Source organism: Oncorhynchus nerka, linkage group LG15, assembly GCF_034236695.1.
Source record: "Oncorhynchus nerka isolate Pitt River linkage group LG15, Oner_Uvic_2.0, whole genome shotgun sequence".
Lineage (NCBI taxonomy): Eukaryota > Metazoa > Chordata > Actinopteri > Salmoniformes > Salmonidae > Oncorhynchus > Oncorhynchus nerka.
This window is the reverse complement of record NC_088410.1, coordinates 87494893-87514540: the sequence shown is the minus strand read 5'-3', so window position 1 is coordinate 87514540 and position 19648 is coordinate 87494893. Positions and strand designations below refer to the sequence as shown.

General features: G+C 44.6%; 1 protein-coding gene across 1 annotated transcript in view; it reads right to left on the bottom strand.

The window, feature by feature from the left end:
• Positions 1–1267: 1267 nt before the first annotated feature.
• LOC115143775 (guanine nucleotide-binding protein G(s) subunit alpha-like) overlaps positions 1268–19648 on the bottom strand; it is a 92267-nt gene continuing 73886 nt past the window's right edge. Inside the window, exons 6-11 of the mRNA XM_065001997.1 lie at positions 2982–3110; positions 2786–2844; positions 2524–2644; positions 2193–2323; positions 1843–1910; positions 1268–1680 (exon numbers count right to left, since the gene is read on the bottom strand). Coding sequence (XP_064858069.1) covers positions 1534–1680; positions 1843–1910; positions 2193–2323; positions 2524–2644; positions 2786–2844; positions 2982–3110 — 655 coding nt within the window. The 3' untranslated portion in view covers positions 1268–1533. The remainder of the gene's footprint in view (positions 1681–1842; positions 1911–2192; positions 2324–2523; positions 2645–2785; positions 2845–2981; positions 3111–19648) is intronic.

Sequence of the window (19648 nt, the reverse complement as noted above, 5' to 3'; positions counted from 1 at the left end):
TGTGTTTAGGAGTCTGTTGGCTTGTTACAGGTAGAGTACTGTGTTTAGGAGTCTGTTGGCTTGTTACAGGTACAGTACTGTGTTTAGGAGTCTGTTGGCTTGTTACAGGTACAGTACTGTGTTTAGGAGTCTGTTGGCTTGTTACAGGTACAATACTGTGTTTAGGAGTCTGTTGGCTTGTTACAGGTACAGTACTGTGTTTAGGAGTCTGTTGGCTTGTTACAGGTACAGTACTGTGTTTAGGAGTCTGTTGGCTTGTTACAGGTACAGTACTGTGTTTAGGAGTCTGTTGGCTTGTTACAGGTACAGTACTGTGTTTAGGAGTCTGTTGGCTTGTTACAGGTACAGTACTGTGTTTAGGAGTCTGTTGGCTTGTTACAGGTAGAGTACTGTGTTTAGGAGTCTGTTGGCTTGTTACAGGTACAGTACTGTGTTTAGGAGTCTGTTGGCTTGTTACAGGTACAGTACTGTGTTTAGGAGTCTGTTGGCTTGTTACAGGTACAGTACTGTGTTTAGGAGTCTGTTGGCTTGTTACAGGTAGAGTACTGTGTTTAGGAGTCTGTTGGCTTGTTACAGGTACAGTACTGTGTTTAGGAGTCTGTTGGCTTGTTACAGGTACAGTACTGTGTTTAGGAGTCTGTTGGCTTGTTACAGGTACAGTACTGTGTTTAGGAGTCTGTTGGCTTGTTACAGGTACAGTACTGTGTTTAGGAGTCTGTTGGCTTGTTACAGGTACAGTACTGTGTTTAGGAGTCTGTTGGCTTGTTACAGGTACAGTACTGTGTTTAGGAGTCTGTTGGCTTGTTACAGGTACAGTACTGTGTTTAGGAGTCTGTTGTCTTGTTACAGGTACAGTACTGTGTTTAGGAGTCTGTTGGCTTGTTACAGGTAGAGTACTGTGTTTAGGAGTCTGTTGGCTTGTTACAGGTACAGTACTGTGTTTAGAAGTCTGTTGGCTTGTTACAGGTACAGTACTGTGTTTAGGAGTCTGTTGGCTTGTTACAGGTACAGTACTGTGTTTAGGAGTCTGTTGGCTTGTTACAGGTAGAGTACTGTGTTTAGGAGTCTGTTGGCTTGTTACAGGTAGAGTACTGTGTTTAGGAGTCTGTTGGCTTGTTACAGGTACAGTACTGTGTTTAGGAGTCTGTTGGCTTGTTACAGGTACAGTACTGTGTTTAGGAGTCTGTTGGCTTGCTACAGGTACAGTACTGTGTTTAGGAGTCTGTTGGCTTGTTACAGGTACAGTACTGTGTTTAGGAGTCTGTTGGCTTGTTACAGGTACAGTACTGTGTTTAGGAGTCTGTTGGCTTGTTACAGGTACAGTACTGTGTTTAGGAGTCTGTTGGCTTGTTACAGGTACAGTACTGTGTTTAGGAGTCTGTTGGCTGCACTGTCACTTTCTTACTTTGAAACACAACGTCCCCAGGAGAAGGTGTTTGTTTTTCAGGATGGAAGGGGAGGGCTGGTTGAGTGACGAGGGGACTAACTGATCAAGGATAGGCAGAACACTGGGAGTCTCTCCTCCCACTCACATCACAAGAGCTCATATTGTCGTAGGTGCATCCTCTGAATGATGTCTCGACAGTCATTAAAGACACGCCGGATGTTTTCAGTGTCCACTGCGCAGGTGAAATGGGGATAACAATAGTGCCTTCCATCTCCACTGGCTGTGCTGATCCTCTGAAAAGGTCACACAGAAGAGAAGGGATTCATTATCACATATGGTTGTGTGCATATTGGCCTGACTTCTATACACATTTGGTGCTACTACAGTCTCACAATATGCTTGGTTTCTTACACAAAAAGGTAAACAAAAAAGTGACTAGACATTAATGAATGTACCAGAAACTCATCACGTATGAAGTACTTTGCCCTTGTGACACGAGGATCCTCCCCTGGCTCTGGTGTTGCTGGTTGGGAAGGACAGAGACATCAAACCCAGTGGACATCGGTTATATACCAGCATCTGTTTAATCTGTTTAATCACTGTATACCAGACATTTTTCATTTCCATCAGTAAAATAATCCATGTTAACAAGATTCATTCTTCACCAGAGAAGAGTTCGCAAAGTGTTCCGAAGTGTTCAAAGTTATATTATTACAATTGTTACATTTACAGATAAACTTGAAACGTTGCCAGTCTTGAATAGTTCCAGTAGAGAGTTGCTCAGGAGTATTACTGTTTCCCTTACCATCATCTGGTGTAGTGTAGCGCCCAAACTCTGGGAAGTACTCTTCAATTTTAGATTTCCCCGCAAGCACCTTCTCTGCTAGCAGATCCTGTTTGTTCAGGAAGAGGATGACAGAAATGGTCCGCAGCCACCTGAGGAGAGAAACAACAACAAAGGGAGTTGAAGTGGATGTATTCAAATCAATGACATTTTAAATTAGCATAAAAAGGTCAACAATCCATATCGGCAACTACTGTGGTTGGGAATCACACAAAACAACAGTATGTCAAGGACAGGAGTGGCTTTGTAAGTGGGAAAGAACTGAAAGTGGTAGAGGCCAGAGAGGTCTTGCCTGTTGTTCCAGATGTTCTTGAAGAGGTTGAGGGCCTCCTGCAGTCGGTTGGTCTGATTGTCTTCCCGGATCACCATGTTGTAGCTGCTACTGGCTACCACAAAGATAATGGCTGTCACATCTGGAGGGACAGACAGAGACCACCACTGGGTTAGACATGATACTGGACATGGATGTGAAGGTGGATGTATCACATGCCATTTGCTTATACACTAATTGGAGGTAGAAATACAACAGCATTAGATGGTGCAATAGACCTTACCATTAAAACACTGAATCCACTTTCGGCGTTCATCCCTCTGACCTCCAACATCAAACATACTGGGAGAGGAGAAAAGACAATGAGAGTTACTTACTGCCCAATACATCCACTGATAACAAGTAGTAGAAACACAGAGGGATCAACAGTTAACTAGGGTATTCATCTTGAAGAAAAATGGCTGCCATTTCAAACTCACTGAAAATTCACTTTGTCTACTTGGAATCTTGTCTCAAAAATCCCCGAAGTCAGTACTCTGCATCTCAACAGGTCCTGATCAGTAGGAGAGTAGTCACTCTGCTTCACAATTTCAATCTTTTCTAGAAAGCTGTAAAAGAGGATTACACATTTATTGACAGATATTAAAAGACACAATGTGATATTTATAGAGTATATTGTGCATACAACTGACAGAAATACATAATTAGTACTATACCCAAATGGACAATACTCCAAGAAATATAACAATATTCTCCATTCATGAGAGACAGATGACCGAAACCCACACAGTACCCAGAATTACCAAACATCAGCCTACCAACTCTGAACCATTCTCAAACCAGAACTATTGTCAAATACCCAAACCTCACTGGGTGCTGCATTTGAGACATTAGATTTATGGTATCTGTCTGTGAATTCAGCCAACTACATGTTTCACCATACATTTCCTGTCAAACTAATCAGACCGTAAACATTCTCAAGATGGCACTAGCTAGCGGTCATTCTGCCACTTGGCAAATTCCATACCAGGCAGATTGAGACTCGGGGAGGGAGTCTTTAGTCTCCAACCAGTAAAGCAAAAAGATAACACTTCCACAACCAACCAGCAGAGGGGTGTATTTATTCTCCACAGCCAGATCAAAGGTTTGCAGTGTGAGTCACCAGCCGTTTGCTCTGTCAGACACTGTAGTCACTGGAGCTGCTGCTGTAGTAGTAATAGTGAGGGGGGGGGACTCTAAATGTTATATGCATATAGTTGAACCATTAAATATGTCTACTCTGAATTTAGAGAGCTTATGACTGACTGTTGTGCCTTTAGACTGATGTGACTTGTTGTGGCCAGCCAGCAGACGGATCGGATCCGCCCCTCCCTCTTTTTCTACATGTGAACCTGTACCCTAAGTGTGGACTGCCGTCATTGGTCCAGTCTACTGGGCAGAATGGTGTGACAAGCCCAACCTCACACCATGGTCATAGGCTACACATTTCAATACCAGAGAGGTATTGTGTGTTGTGTCATCCCAACAGTCAAATACAATGACTGCTGTCTGAAATGAAGGTAAAACAGCTAAATTCCACAGTGAAGTGCAGTGATTCAGGGCATTACTGAAGATCCCATTGGAGACCAATAAACTTTGATTTGATTGGAGACTAGCTGTAGGAATGTGAGGCCTGGTAACCCGTCTCATGTCCAGAACCCCAACATGGACAATCAGTGTGCTGCCTGGCTGCCTCTCAGGGAAGAGGTATATAACCCTCTGATATAACTAGGAATGTGACACACTGGTGTGAAATGTGACCAGAGGCCTGCAGGTCACACACAGAGAGAGGAGGGGGCTGGCTGGCTGGCAGGCAGGCAGGCAGGCAGGCAGGCAGGCAGGCAGGCAGACAGACATTCACATAGACAAACATTCACATAGACAGACATGCTTCATGCTCACACACGCACTCGTGCGCAGAGCCAGCTAGCTACCACCTCCCTCTTGGGGCTGAGTGGCAAGGCTGTTCTCATACAACAACTGCTCTGATGTGCCCACGGATCCAGTCCAAATACACATCTCAATTTAAGAATTTCTCCCTATTAATAGAGCTAGTCCTATAATAACCCTTCCCCAGTAGTCAGACTGAATAATGATGTAGAAACACTAACCTGGTGTGCTTGTATTGGTGGCAGACTGACATGTTTTTATATTTTCTTTAACTAGTTTGGTGATCTCAAAAGTATTTCTGGGATATAGTCTGTGTCCATTTGTCCAGCACTGGTAAATGGAAATTTAACTTACCACCCCAGCTTTTGAGATTTCCAGTAATGTTAGTATCTTTAACTTTATATTTAACTTGAATTAACAATAGCCTAAGTTTAATAACAGAGACATGTGCTACAAAGCAGGCTACAATGTGGCATAACTTAATAGCTCTGGGGCATAGCTCCAAAAATCTTCAAAGACAACACACACACACACTGGATCACGTGAATTATATAACAATGATTATTTGTTTACATTTTCCACCAAAGAAAATATATGGAATCTACTGATGCCAACCGATAACATTGTACAGTCAAATTGTTAATGGGTCAAGTTCACCTCATTGAACTAAAACCCCGTAAAATACATAATTTAAAAAAGGTCAGAATTTTGAGGCATTGTCCTCTCATGATTTTCTATTTTCAACAAAACGTTAAAACACATTCTGGTTTGTACAAAATGGGTTTAGTACAACATGGGTTTGCTTATTGTTGGTTAAGAGTCCTAATCATTTCTCTACTTCCGATGAAAGACGTGTAAGGAGCATTTCTAAAGGTTTCCCTACATCTCATAATGTCATCCACTGCATATCTGGACTTGTTTCTCAGCCGTCCCCCAGCCTGTAACTGATCCACCACACATTGTTAGAGAAAAGACAACTCTGAGCCAGCCTTTCCAATAGATAATAATATTTCACTGCTAGCGAGCAGTGTCATGGCGGTGTTTGCTAGCTGAGCACATGCGCAGAAAGAGACCATGTCAAGATGCTAGATCAGGAACAGAGAGTGGACCTGGAACATACATGGATACATTGATACAGAGATTAACCATGCAAGTCTACCATGCAAGTCTACAAGTCTATCAGTTTTGTAATACATTTGAAACGTGGCTTAATACATATTCCTTGAATATGAATGTCCTGATCCTAATCTTTACAAAAATGTTGATTACAGATTGTAAATAGTATGATAATTAAACCCATTACATTGGATCATCATTATTATAACTACATTAAATATATTATTGCAAACCACCCACTATTTCACTATCCCTAACATCCCTAACATCCCTCCGTATTTAAAGTCACACACACACACACACACACACACACACACCCCCAGAAGACGCTCTGACACAGAAGAGAGGGAGAAAGGGAGAAAAGAGAGAAGACATTACAGAGCTGCTCCAAAAATAGCTCCCTGGCGCCCTGGCCTCCAGCTTGGTTGTTATGGTGACAGAACCACAGGCGCTATAAATAGACTATCAGCTCCAAATCTTTAGTGACTGGAGTGGGGCCAGAGAGAGGGAGAGAGACACAGAAAAGAAAGACGAGAGAGAGAGAAAGAGGCAGGGAAAGAAGAAAATAGGGGGAGGGAAACATGGAGAGAGACCAGCAAAGGGAGGGTGAGAGCCCCCCCCCCCCCCCCAAAAAGGGCTGTTGAGCACAGAATGCTGGAAGTAGAGGGGAAAGGGGTGACAGGCTCTAAACAGCAGAGCATTCTAGAAATAACAACTGTCTGGGACCGCAACAATGTAACTACGTACGCAGACCAGGGGTGTATTCATTAGTCGGAATCTGTTTTGCAACGGACATGTTTAAGGTCTGCGAACCAAACTGAAGCAAACAGAGCAAGTGGGACGAAACCGGGAGGGACCTACCTGAATTTGTCCAGCTGCATGGTCGTAACACTGTAGTGCGTCTCACAATTTTCCTGGAGTGTATCCGTTAGTCTCGTTTTCGTTACAAAACATTTCGTAACAGAAAATGTTTTGCAATGGAATCCGACTAATGAATACACCCCAGGAAAGTTGCGAAACGCGCTACAATGCTATGGCCATGCACCTGGAACCAACAACTGTTTACCTATTCTCACACTGGAAATGCAGTCAGCTAGATAAATAGGGAGGATGTTATATGCGTGCAGTGTGTGCGACTACACGAAAATACCCACACACAAACTCAGGCCTTTCAGTTTGAAAAGCCATCTTACGCTCTCCACCAACCCTGTTTCCAGTGAAACCTCTCACCCGCCCTCTTTCTCTTTGCCTCCCTCTCTCCTTCCTTCTCTCCCTCATGTGATGACTCAGTCCCAGCCATTTCCTGCAGAGACACTACTACAAACTGGATGGGGAGAGAGAAAGAGAGAGAATGGGAGAGAAGAGTTTACCAAGTGAACAATGTATAGCAGAAAAGTCAAGATAGTGTGGCTTTGAGAGAAAGTAGAACTGACAGGCCAGACTGAATGGTCTATAGCTCCGTTGATACATATGTCAGTGGCTAGTCGGCTAGGCCAGGGGTTCTCAAACTGGGGTCGCGGAGGTACTGCAGCAGGTCAACGGCCAGATCTACAAATATTTAGTCACATTGTTTACGTTTCATGAAAAACATTACTAACAACAACAGATTTAATGAATGTTGGCCAAGGGATCCGTGGAATAAGTTTAGAGGGTGTAATATAGTACAATGTAATATCATTGTGTTATCTAAAATGTATGTTCTTAACCCTGGGCAAAATGGGTCTGGGAGGCTCACAGGGATATTGGTATCCACAGTACTCTACCAATTATACATTTTAGAACTTAATACTTATTGTATTGCCCTAAAACATTTTTGATTTTATAATTACATAAATGCACTGTAATTTAAGCTTTAAACCTGCAAAATGTGTAGAATTACAGGACATGAGCTTTAAAGCTGCAACAACAAAAATCTCTGCCCAAGGACTATACTTTTTTGAATAGCAGGAAATTAGCTTGAAAACTGCACACATTTCTCTCCAATGCCAGGAGGTGGGCCTTTAAGGAGTGGGTTGAGTCACTGATGTGATCTTCCTGTCTGGGTTGACGCCCCCCCCTTGGGTTGTGCCGTGGCGGAGATCTTTGTGGGCTATACTCGGCCTCGTCTCAGGATGGTAAGTTGGTGGTTGAAGATATCCCTCTAGTGGTGTGGGGGCTGTGCTTTGGCAAAGTGGGTGGGGTTATATCCTTCCTGTTTGGCCCTGTCCGAGGATATCATCAGATGGGGCCACAGTGTCTCCTGACCCTTCCTGTCTCAGCCTTCAGTATTTATGCTGCAGTAGTTTATGTGTCGGGGGGCTAGGGTCAGTTTATTATATCTGGAGTACTTCTCCTGTCTTATCCGGTGTCCTGTGTGAATTTAAGTATGCTCTCTCTAATTATCTCTTTCTTTCTCGGAGGACCTGAGCCCTAGGACCATGCCTCAGGACTACCTGGCATGATGACTCCTTGCTGTCCCCAGTCCACCTGGCCGTGATGCTGCTCCAGTTTCAACTGTTCTGCCTGTGATTATTATTATTTGACCATGCTGGTCATTTATGAACATTTGAACATCTTGGCCATGTTGTGTTATAATCTCCACCCGGCACAGCCAGGTGGACTGGCCAACCCTCATAGCCTGGTTCCTCTCTAGGTTTCTTCCTAGGTTTTGGCCTTTCTAGGGAGTTTTTCCTAGCCACCGTGCTTCTACACCTGCATTGCTTGCTGTTTGGGGTTTTAGGCTGGGTTTCTATACAGCACTTTGAGATATCAGCTGATGTACGAAGGGCTTTATAAATACATTTGATTCGATTTAAAATGTTCCTTCCCAGGGCCCGAGACTTGTTTCACGCACTGCCGAAGTCAGATTAAAACTCCTTGTATACTATTTTATCTCACTAAAGAAGAATTTGCTATCACATATGGGGTTCCTGGCACAAAAAAGTTTTAGAACCCCTGGCCTAGGCTACTCCACACAGCCCTATTTCCTCAGCATTCCTAAAGCTGTCCACATCAGCCTGAAGGGAGCAGCTCAACAACCTCTCTCTGCTTTGTCTGCGGCATCGCACCTTCACTTCCCAGTCCTGTTCACTGAATTATGTAGTGTGTTTAGGTACAAATCTTATCAGGGAAACTGAGATACAAATGCAAAATGAAGCCTAGTTTATCAAGTTTGGTATGGAATACAGAATTAGTACAAAGCAAACACAATTTTGACTCGAGGGACACATTAGGCTTTTTAAAAACCAGCGGAGGGCAGATTTGTTCATCAAAAGCAATTTGCGAGCCAGAAAAAGAGCAGTTATTTGACATTTTTTATTTAACTATCTAGTTTCGACATTCAAGAGTGGCCTGAAGTGTTTTGTACACTCTTCCCCACCCATGATTTTGACAGAGCAATGAGCAGTGCGATTGTCAGACAAGACCGTAATACTCCTAATACACAGGGAAAGAGCTTTTTATTTTGAGATTAATTTCTGTGACATTCATGTAGGACTGAGATTTATGTAGGTTAACCGTGCTCTCACTAGGTCTCAACCACAGATCAAAACGACTTGACATGTTGTTTTGGGTATCTGTTTGGTTTAGTATCTTTACTACCATATCGTCTATACTGTATGTTGCTGTTGGAACTCAAGGCACTCCCCAAATTGACCCCCAATTCATAACGGGATCCGGTAAAAGTTTGCTCTCAAGAATCTGTAACGTAACATGTTTTATCCCGGTTGTTAAGGAATGAAAATGTAGCACTCAGCCAGAGAAAGACATTTTGACAACACAATAAGCAATATACTTGCAACAACAGCCATTTCATAACTTCTTGGCCTAATATTTGTAAGTCGCTCTGGATAAGAGCGTCTGCTAAATGACTTAAATGTAATGTAAATGTAATATGAGAGGGTGGTAATCTATGTGGTATAGAATGAAATGAGGCAGATACATGAGGCTCCCGAGTGGCAGAGCGGTCTAAGGCACTGCATCTCAGTGCTAGAAGCATCACAGCAGACCCTGGTTCAATCCTGGGCTGTATCACAACTGGCTGTGAATGGGAGTCCCATAGAGCGGTGCACAATTGGCCCAGCATCGTCCAGGTTAGGGTTTGGCCGGGTTTACCTATTTTTTTTGTTCATCTTTATTTAACTAGGCAAGTCAGTTAAGAACAAATTCTTATTAACAATGACGGCCTACCTGGGAACAGTGGGTTAACTGCCTTGTTCAGGGCAGAACGACAGATTTTTACCTTGGGTAGGCCGTCATTGTAAATAAGAATTTGTTCTTAACTGACTTGCCTAGTTAAATAAAACTACGGAGAGTAGGGTTGGTAAATGTGACAAGCCATGCAATCACATGGACGTTGTATATGAAGTGATTGCCTACAGTCTATTTCAGCGCCTTTCGGACAGTCAACATGTCACCCTGTTGCATTGCTAAAATGATTAAGATACAAAACATCCTTAATTAAAAACACAGACAACCAAATGTGACAGGAAGTGCCATGAAAACATGAAAGCCTAAGAATCTGATGACAACAGAGCAGAAGTGATTCCATGCGCCTGCCTCCATCTGACAGACTCAATTCAACCTCCTTCACAAGTCCTTATCACAGTCCTAATAACAAATTTATCACAGTCCTTATCACAGCCTAATCAAAGTCCTTAGAGCAGCCTTCCCACAGTCCGTAGAACAGTCCCTAGAACAGCCTCATCACAGTTCTTAGAAGAGCCTTAACCCAGTCCTTAGAACAGCCTTATCACAGCTTTATCACAGTCCTTATCACAAGTCATAGAGAGAAGGGAACACTACCAAGTCCTTATCACCACCACCACAGAGACAGGGGAATACTACCAAGTCCTTATCACGGACACAGAGAGGGGAATTCTACCAAGTCCTTTGCACGGACACAGAGAGGGGAATTCTACCAAGTCCTTATCACGGACACAGAGAGGGGAATACTACCAAGTCCTTATCACAGACACAGAGAGGGGAATAATACCAAGTCCTTATCACGGACACAGAGAGGGGAATACTACCAAGTCCTTATCACGGACACAGAGAGAGGGGAATACTACCAAGTCCTTATCACGGACACAGAGAGAGGGGAATACTACCAAGTCCTTATCACGGACACAGAGAGGGGGGAATACTACCAAGTCCTTATCACGGACACAGAGAGGGGAATACTACCAAGTCCGTATCACTGACACAGAGAGGGGAATACTACCAAGTCCTTATCACGGACACAGAGAGGGGAATACTACCAAGTCCTTATCACAGACACAGAGAGGGGAATTCTACCAAGTCCTTATCACGGACACAGAGAGGGGGGAATACTACCAAGTCCTTATCACGGACACAGAGAGGGGAATTCTACCAAGTCCTTATCACGGACACAGAGAGGGGAATACTACCAAGTCCTTATCACGGACACAGAGAGGGGAATTCTAACCATGTCCTTATCACGGACACAGAGAGGGGAATTCTACCAAGTCCTTATCACGGACACAGAGAGGGGAGTACTACCAAGTCCTTATCACGGACACAGAGAGGGGAGTACTACCAAGTCCTTATCACGGACACAGAGAGGGGAATACTACCAAGTCCTTATCACGGACACAGAGAGGGGAATACTACCAAGTCCTTATCACGGACACAGAGAGGGGAATACTACCAAGTCCTTATCACGGACACAGAGAGGGGAATACTACCAAGTCCTTATCACGGACACAGAGAGGGGGGAATACTACCAAGTCCTTATCACGGACACAGAGAGGGGGGAATACTACCAAGTCCTTATCACGGACACAGAGAGGGGAATACTACCAAGTCCTTATCACTGACACAGAGAGGGGAATACTACCAAGTCCTTATCACGGACACAGAGAGGGGGGAATACTACCAAGTCCTTATCACGGACACAGAGGGGGGAACACTACCAAGTCCTTATCACGGACACAGAGAGGGGAACACTACCAAGTCCTTATCACGGACACAGAGAGGGGGGATACTACCAAGTCCTTATCTCTCCCACAGAGAGGGGGGAATACTACAAAGTCCTTATCACTGACACAGAGAGGGGGGAACACTACCAAGTCCTTATCACGGACACAGAGAGGGGAATACTACCAAGTCCATATCACGGACACAGAGAGGGGGGAACACTACCAAGTCCTTATCACGGACACAGAGAGGGGGGATACTACCAAGTCCTTATCACCGCCACAGAGAGGGGAATACTACCAAGTCCTTATCACGGACACAGAGAGGGGGGAATACTACCAAGTCCTTACCACCGCCACAGAGAGGGGAATACTACCAAGTCCTTATCACGGACACAGAGAGGGGGGAATACTACCAAGTCCTTATCACGGACACAGAGAGGGGGGAACACTACCAAGTCCTTATCACGGACACAGAGAGGGGGGAATACTACCAAGTCCTTATCACGGACACAGAGAGGGGGGAACACTACCAAGTCCTTATCACGGACACAGAGAGGGGGGAACACTACCGAGTCCTTATCACGGACACAGAGAGGGGGAATACTACCAAGTCCTTATCACGGACACAGAGAGGGGGAATACTACCAAGGCCTTATCACCGCCACAGAGAGGGGGAACACTACCAAGTCCTTATCACGGACACAGAGAGGGGGAATACTACCAAGTCCTTATCACGGACACAGAGAGGGGGAATACTACCAAGTCCTTATCACCGCCACAGAGAGGGGGAACACTACCAAGTCCTTATCACGGACACAGAGAGGGGAATACTACCAAGTCCTTATCACGGACACAGAGAGGGGGAACACTACCAAGTCCTTATCACCGCCACAGAGAGGGGGAACACTACCAAGTCCTTATCACGGACACAGAGAGGGGGAATACTACCAAGTCCTTATCACGGACACAGAGAGGGGGAACACTACCAAGTCCTTATCACGGACACAGAGAGGGGGGAACACTACCAAGTCCTTATCTCTCCCACAGAGAGGGGGGAACACTACCAAGTCCTTATCACTGCTACAGAGAGGGGGGAACACTAGCATGTCCCTATCACTGCCACAGAGAGGGGGGAACACTACCAATTCCTTATCACTGCTACAGAGAGGGGGGATACTACCAAGTCCTTATCACCGCCACAGAGAGGGGGGAACACTACCAAGTCCTTATCACGGACACAGAGAGGGGGGAATACTACCAAGTCCTTATCACGGACACAGAGAGGGGGGAATACTACCAAGTCCTTATCACCGCCACAGAGAGGGGGGAACACTACCAAGTCCTTATCACGGACACAGAGAGGGGGGAATACTACCAAGTCCTTATCACGGACACAGAGAGGGGGGAACACTACCAAGTCCTTATCACGGACACAGAGAGGGGGGGAACACTACCAAGTCCTTATCTCTCCCACAGAGAGGGGGGAACACTACCAAGTCCTTATCACTGCTACAGAGAGGGGGGAACACTAGCATGTCCCTATCACTGCCACAGAGAGGGGGGAACACTACCAATTCCTTATCACTGCTACAGAGAGGGGGGATACTACCAAGTCCTTATCACCGCCACAGAGAGGGGGGAACACTACCAAGTCCTTATCACGGACACAGAGAGGGGGAATACTACCAAGTCCTTATCACGGACACAGAGAGGGGGGAATACTACCAAGTCCTTATCACCGCCACAGAGAGGGGGGAACACTACCAAGTCCTTATCACGGACACAGAGAGGGGGGAATACTACCAAGTCCTTATCACGGACACAGAGAGGGGGGAACACTACCAAGTCCTTATCACGGACACAGAGAGGGGGAACACTACCAAGTCCTTATCTCTCCCCACAGAGAGGGGGAACACTACCAAGTCCTTATCACTGCTACAGAGAGGGGGGAACACTAGCATGTCCCTATCACTGCCACAGAGAGGGGGGAACACTACCAATTCCTTATCACTGCTACAGAGAGGGGGGATACTACCAAGTCCTTATCACTGACACAGAGAGGGGGGAACATTACCGAGGGAGGGTTTTCACTTTCCCTCACTAACCCAGACAGATTTTCATTCCATGCAGACACCATCATTGATGCTAAAGTTGTCTCTCTTTCCCCAACACACACACACACTCATTCTTTCTCCTTCTGCAGCTAGCCTGAGTTAAAAATAGCTCTCCCTCTCCCCTTCTCTGCTTCTCCGTTTACATAAGTACACAGCGGGGGGAGGGGAGCACTTCCGGTGTGGCTACCCAGCCCAGCATCTGATCCACAACACAGGCTGGGCTGCTGGGTGTGGGAGACTGGAGGAGGGCTGACATACATACCCCGCAATGCAGGAAAGACCTCCATCTATATGTCTCTCCCCCTTTAGCCTGTCTTTCGTCTTCCTGCCTGTCTTTGACGTTCCAGGAGCGGCTCGCATCCCTGGACTCGCATCCCCCCCCACCAACAGCATCCATCTTCCAAGAACTCTGGATTCATGTGACCAGTGCATGACTTATAACATAGACAAAAAAAGCAGATAAGAAAGAATTCCAGAAATGAAAAGCTATGAGCCGATGAGGGAAAGGTAAGCTCTACTGTAAAACTCTCTCCCTCCCTACACAGCCAACCCTCTCCCTCCCTCCCAACACAGCCAACCCTCTCCCTCCCTCCCAACACAGCCAACCCTCTCCCTCCCTCCCAACACAGCCAACCCTCTCCCTCCCTCCCAACACAGCCAACCCTCTCCCTCCCTCCCAACTCAGCCAACCCTCTTCCTCCCTCCCAACACAGCCAACCCTCTCAACACAGCCACAATGAAAATATATTGGAATATTGCACAAATCTCCAGCATATACAAATAAAAAAACAAGCTATTGTAAAACACAATCTCAACAACAGCCACACTGTAGAGTGAATCAACAGCCACACTGTAGAGTGAATCAAAAGCCACACTGTAGAGTGAAACAACAGCCATACTGTAGAGTGAAACAACAGTGACACTGTAGAGTGAAACAACAGCCACACTGTAGAGTGAATCAACAGCCACACTGTAGAGTGAAACAACAGCCATACTGTAGAGTGAAACAACAGCCATTCTGTAGAGTGAATCAACAGCCATACTGTAGAGTGAAACAACAGCCATACTGTAGAGTGAAACAGCCATACCGTAGAGTGAAACAACAGCCATACTGTAGAGTGAAACAACAGCCACACTGTAGAGTGAAACAACAGCCATACTGTAGAGTGAAACAACAGCCATACTGTAGAGTGAATCAACAGCCACACTGTAGAGTGAAACAACAGCCATACTGTAGAGTGAAACAACAGCCACTCTGTAGAGTGAATCAACAGCCACACTGTAGAGTGAAACAACAGCCACACTGTAGAGTGAAACAACAGCCACACTGTAGAGTGAAACAACAGCCATTCTGTAGAGTGAATCAACAGCCATACTGTAGAGTGAACAAAACAGCCATACTGTAGAGTGAATCAACAGCCATACTGTAGAGTGAAACAACAGCCATACTGTAGAGTGAAACAACAGCCACACTGTAGAGTGAAACAACAGCCACACTGTAGAGTGAAACAACAGCCATACTGTAGACTGAAACAACAGCCACACTGTAGAGTGAAACAACAGCCATACTGTAGAGTGAATCAACAGCCATACTGTAGAGTGAAACAGCCATACTGTAGAGTGAAACAGCCATACTGTAGAGTGAATCAACAGCCATACTGTAGAGTGAAACAACAGCCATACTGTAGAGTGAAACAACAGCCATACTGTAGAGTGAAACAACAGCCATACTGTAGAGTGAAACAACAGCCATACTGTAGAGTGAAACAACAGCCACAATGTAGAGTGAAACAACAGCCATACTGTAGAGTGAATCAACAGCCACACTGTAGAGTGAAACAACAGCCATACTGTAGAGTGAAACAACAGCCATTCTGTAGAGTGAAACAACAGCCATACTGTAGAGTGAAACAACAGCCATACTGTAGAGTGAAACAACAGCCATACTGTAGAGTGAAACAGCCATACTGTAGAGTGAAACAACAGCCATACTGTAGAGTGAATCAACAGCCACACTGTAGAGTGAAACAACAGCCATACTGTAGAGTGAATCAACAGCCACACTGTAGAGTGAAACAACAGCCATACTGTAGAGAGAATCAACAGCCATACTGTAGAGTGAATCAACAGCCATACTGTAGAGTGAAACAACAGCCATTCTGTAGAGTGAATCAACAGCCATACTGTAGAGTGAAACAACAGTCATACTGTAGAGTGAATCAACAGCCATACTGTAGAGTGAAACAACAGCCATACTGTAGAGTGAAACAACAGCCATACTGTAGAGTGAAACAACAGCCATACTGTAGAGTGAATCAACAGCCATACTGTAGAGTGAAACAACAGCCATACTGTAGAGTGAAACAACAGCCATACTGTAGAGTGAAACAACAGCCAAGTGAAACAACAGCCATACTGTAGAGTGAAACAACAGCCATACTGTAGAGTGAAACAACAGCCATAAGAGTGAAAAACAGCCATACTGTAGAGTGAAACAACAGCCATACTGTAGAGTGAAACAACAGCCATACTGTAGAGTGAATCAACAGCCACACTGTAGAGTGAAACAACAGCCATACTGTAGAGTGAATCAACAGCCACACTGTAGAGTGAAACAACAGCCATACTGTAGAGAGAATCAACAGCCATACTGTAGAGTGAATCAACAGCCATACTGTAGAGTGAAACAACAGCCATTCTGTAGAGTGAATCAACAGCCATACTGTAGAGTGAAACAACAGTCATACTGTAGAGTGAATCAACAGCCATACTGTAGAGTGAAACAACAGCCATACTGTAGAGTGAAACAACAGCCATACTGTAGAGTGAAACAACAGCCATTCTGTAGAGTGAATCAACAGCCATACTGTAGAGTGAAACAACAGCCATACTGTAGAGTGAATCAACAGCCATACTGTAGAGTGAAACAACAGCCATACTGTAGAGTGAAACAGCCATACTGTAGAGTGAAACAACAGCCATACTGTAGAGTGAAACAACAGCCATACTGTAGAGAAAAACAACAGCCACACTGTAGAGTGAAACAACAGCCATACTGTAGAGTGAAACAACAGCCATACTGTAGAGTGAAACAACAGCAATACTGTAGAGTGAATCAACAGCCATACTGTAGTGAAACAGCCATACTGTAGAGTGAATCAACAGCCATACTGTAGAGTGAAACAACAGCCATACTGTAGAGTGAAACAACAGCCATACTGTAGAGTGAAACAACAGCCACAATGTAGAGTGAAACAACAGCCATACTGTAGAGTGAATCAACAGCCACACTGTAGAGTGAATCAACAGCCACACTGTAGAGTGAAACAACAGCCATACTGTAGAGTGAAACAACAGCCACACTGTAGAGTGAAACAACAGCCACACTGTAGAGTGAAACAACAGCCATACTGTAGAGTGAAACAACAGCCATTCTGTAGAGTGAATCATCAGCCATACTGTAGAGTGAAACAACAGCCACACTGTAGAGTGAAACAACAGCCATACTGTAGAGTGAAACAACAGCCATACTGTAGAGTGAATCAACAGCCACACTGTAGATTGAAACAACAGCCATACTGTAGAGTGAAACAACAGCCACTCTGTAGAGTGAATCAACAGCCACACTGTAGAGTGAATCAACAGCCATACTGTAGAGTGAATCAACAGCCATACTGTAGAGTGAAACAACAGCCATACTGTAGAGTGAAACAGCCATACTGTAGAGTGAAACAACAGCCATAGTGTAGAGTGAATCAACAGCCACACTGTAGAGTGAAACAACAGCCATACTGTAGAGTGAAACAACAGCCATACTGTAGAGTGAAACAGCCATACTGTAGAGTGAATCAACAGCCATACTGTAGAGTGAAACAACAGCCATACTGTAGAGTGAAACAGCCATACTGTAGAGTGAAACAACAGCCATACTGTAGAGTGAATCAACAGCCACACTGTAGAGTGAAACAACAGCCATACTGTAGAGTGAAACAACAGCCATTCTGTAGAGTGAATCAACAGCCATACTGTAGAGTGAAACAACAGCCATACTGTAGAGTGAATCAACAGCCATACTGTAGAGTGAAACAACAGCCATACTGTAGAGTGAAACAGCCATACTGTAGAGTGAAACAACAGCCATACTGTATAGTGAAACAACAGCCATACTGTAGAGTGAATCAACAGCCATACTGTAGTGAAACAGCCATACTGTAGAGTGAATCAACAGCCATACTGTTGAGTGAAACAACAGCCATACTGTAGAGTGAAACAACAGCCATACTGTAGAGTGAATCAACAGCCACACTGTAGAGTGAAACAACAGCCATACTGTAGAGTGAAACAACAGCCACTCTGTAGAGTGAATCAACAGCCATACTGTAGAGTGAAACAACAGCCATACTGTAGAGTGAAACAACAGCCATACTGTAGAGTGTAACAGCCATACTGTAGAGTGAAACAACAGCCACACTGTAGAGTGAAACAACAGCCATACTGTAGACTGAAACAACAGCCACACTGTAGAGTGAAACAACAGCCATACTGTAGAGTGAATCAACAGCCATACTGTAGAGTGAAACAACAGCCATACTGTAGAGTGAAACAACAGCCATACTGTAGAGTGAATCAACAGCCACACTGTAGAGTGAAACAACAGCCATACTGTAGAGTGAAACAACAGCCACGCTGTAGAGTGAAACAACAGCCACACTGTAGAGTGAAACAACAGCCATTCTGTAGAGTGAATCAACAGCCATACTGTAGAGTGAAACAACAGCCATACTGTAGAGTGAAACAGCCATACTGTAGAGTGAAACAACAGCCATACTGTAGAGTGAAACAACAGCCACACTGTAGAGTGAAACAACAGCCATACTGTAGAGTGAAACAACAGCCATACTGTAGAGTGAATCAACAGCCACACTGTAGAGTGAAACAACAGCCATACTGTAGAGTGAAACAACAGCCACTCTGTAGAGTGAATCAACAGCCACACTGTAGAGTGAAACAACAGCCACACTGTAGAGTGAAACAACAGCCACACTGTAGAGTGAAACAACAGCCATTCTGTAGAGTGAATCAACAGCCATACTGTAGAGTGAACAAAACAGCCATACTGTAGAGTGAAACAGCCATACTGTAGAGTGAATCAACAGCCATACTGTAGAGTGAAACAACAGCCACACTGTAGAGTGAAACAACAGCCACACTGTAGAGTGAAACAACAGCCACACTGTAGAGTGAAACAACAGCCACACTGTAGAGTGAAACAACAGCCATACTGTAGACTGAAACAACAGCCACACTGTAGAGTGAAACAACAGCCATACTGTAGAGTGAATCAACAGCCATACTGTAGAGTGAAACAACAGCCATACTGTAGAGTAAAACAACAGCCATACTGTAGAGTGAAACAGCCATACTGTAGAGTGAAACAGCCATACTGTAGAGTGAATCAACAGCCATACTGTAGAGTGAAACAACAGCCATACTGTAGAGTGAAACAACAGCCATACTGTAGAGTGAAACAACAGCCACAATGTAGAGTGAAACAACAGCCATACTGTAGAGTGAATCAACAGCCACACTGTAGAGTGAAACAACAGCCATACTGTAGAGTGAAACAACAGCCATTCTGTAGAGTGAAACAACAGCCATACTGTAGAGTGAAACAACAGCCATACTGTAGAGTGAAACAACAGCCATACTGTAGAGTGAAACAGCCATACTGTAGAGTGAAACAACAGCCATACTGTAGAGTGAATCAACAGCCACACTGTAGAGTGAAACAACAGCCATACTGTAGAGTGAATCAACAGCCACACTGTAGAGTGAAACAACAGCCATACTGTAGAGAGAATCAACAGCCATACTGTAGAGAGAATCAACAGCCATACTGTAGAGTGAATCAACAGCCATACTGTAGAGTGAAACAACAGCCATTCTGTAGAGTGAATCAACAGCCATACTGTAGAGTGAAACAACAGTCATACTGTAGAGTGAATCAACAGCCATACTGTAGAGTGAAACAACAGCCATACTGTAGAGTGAAACAACAGCCATACTGTA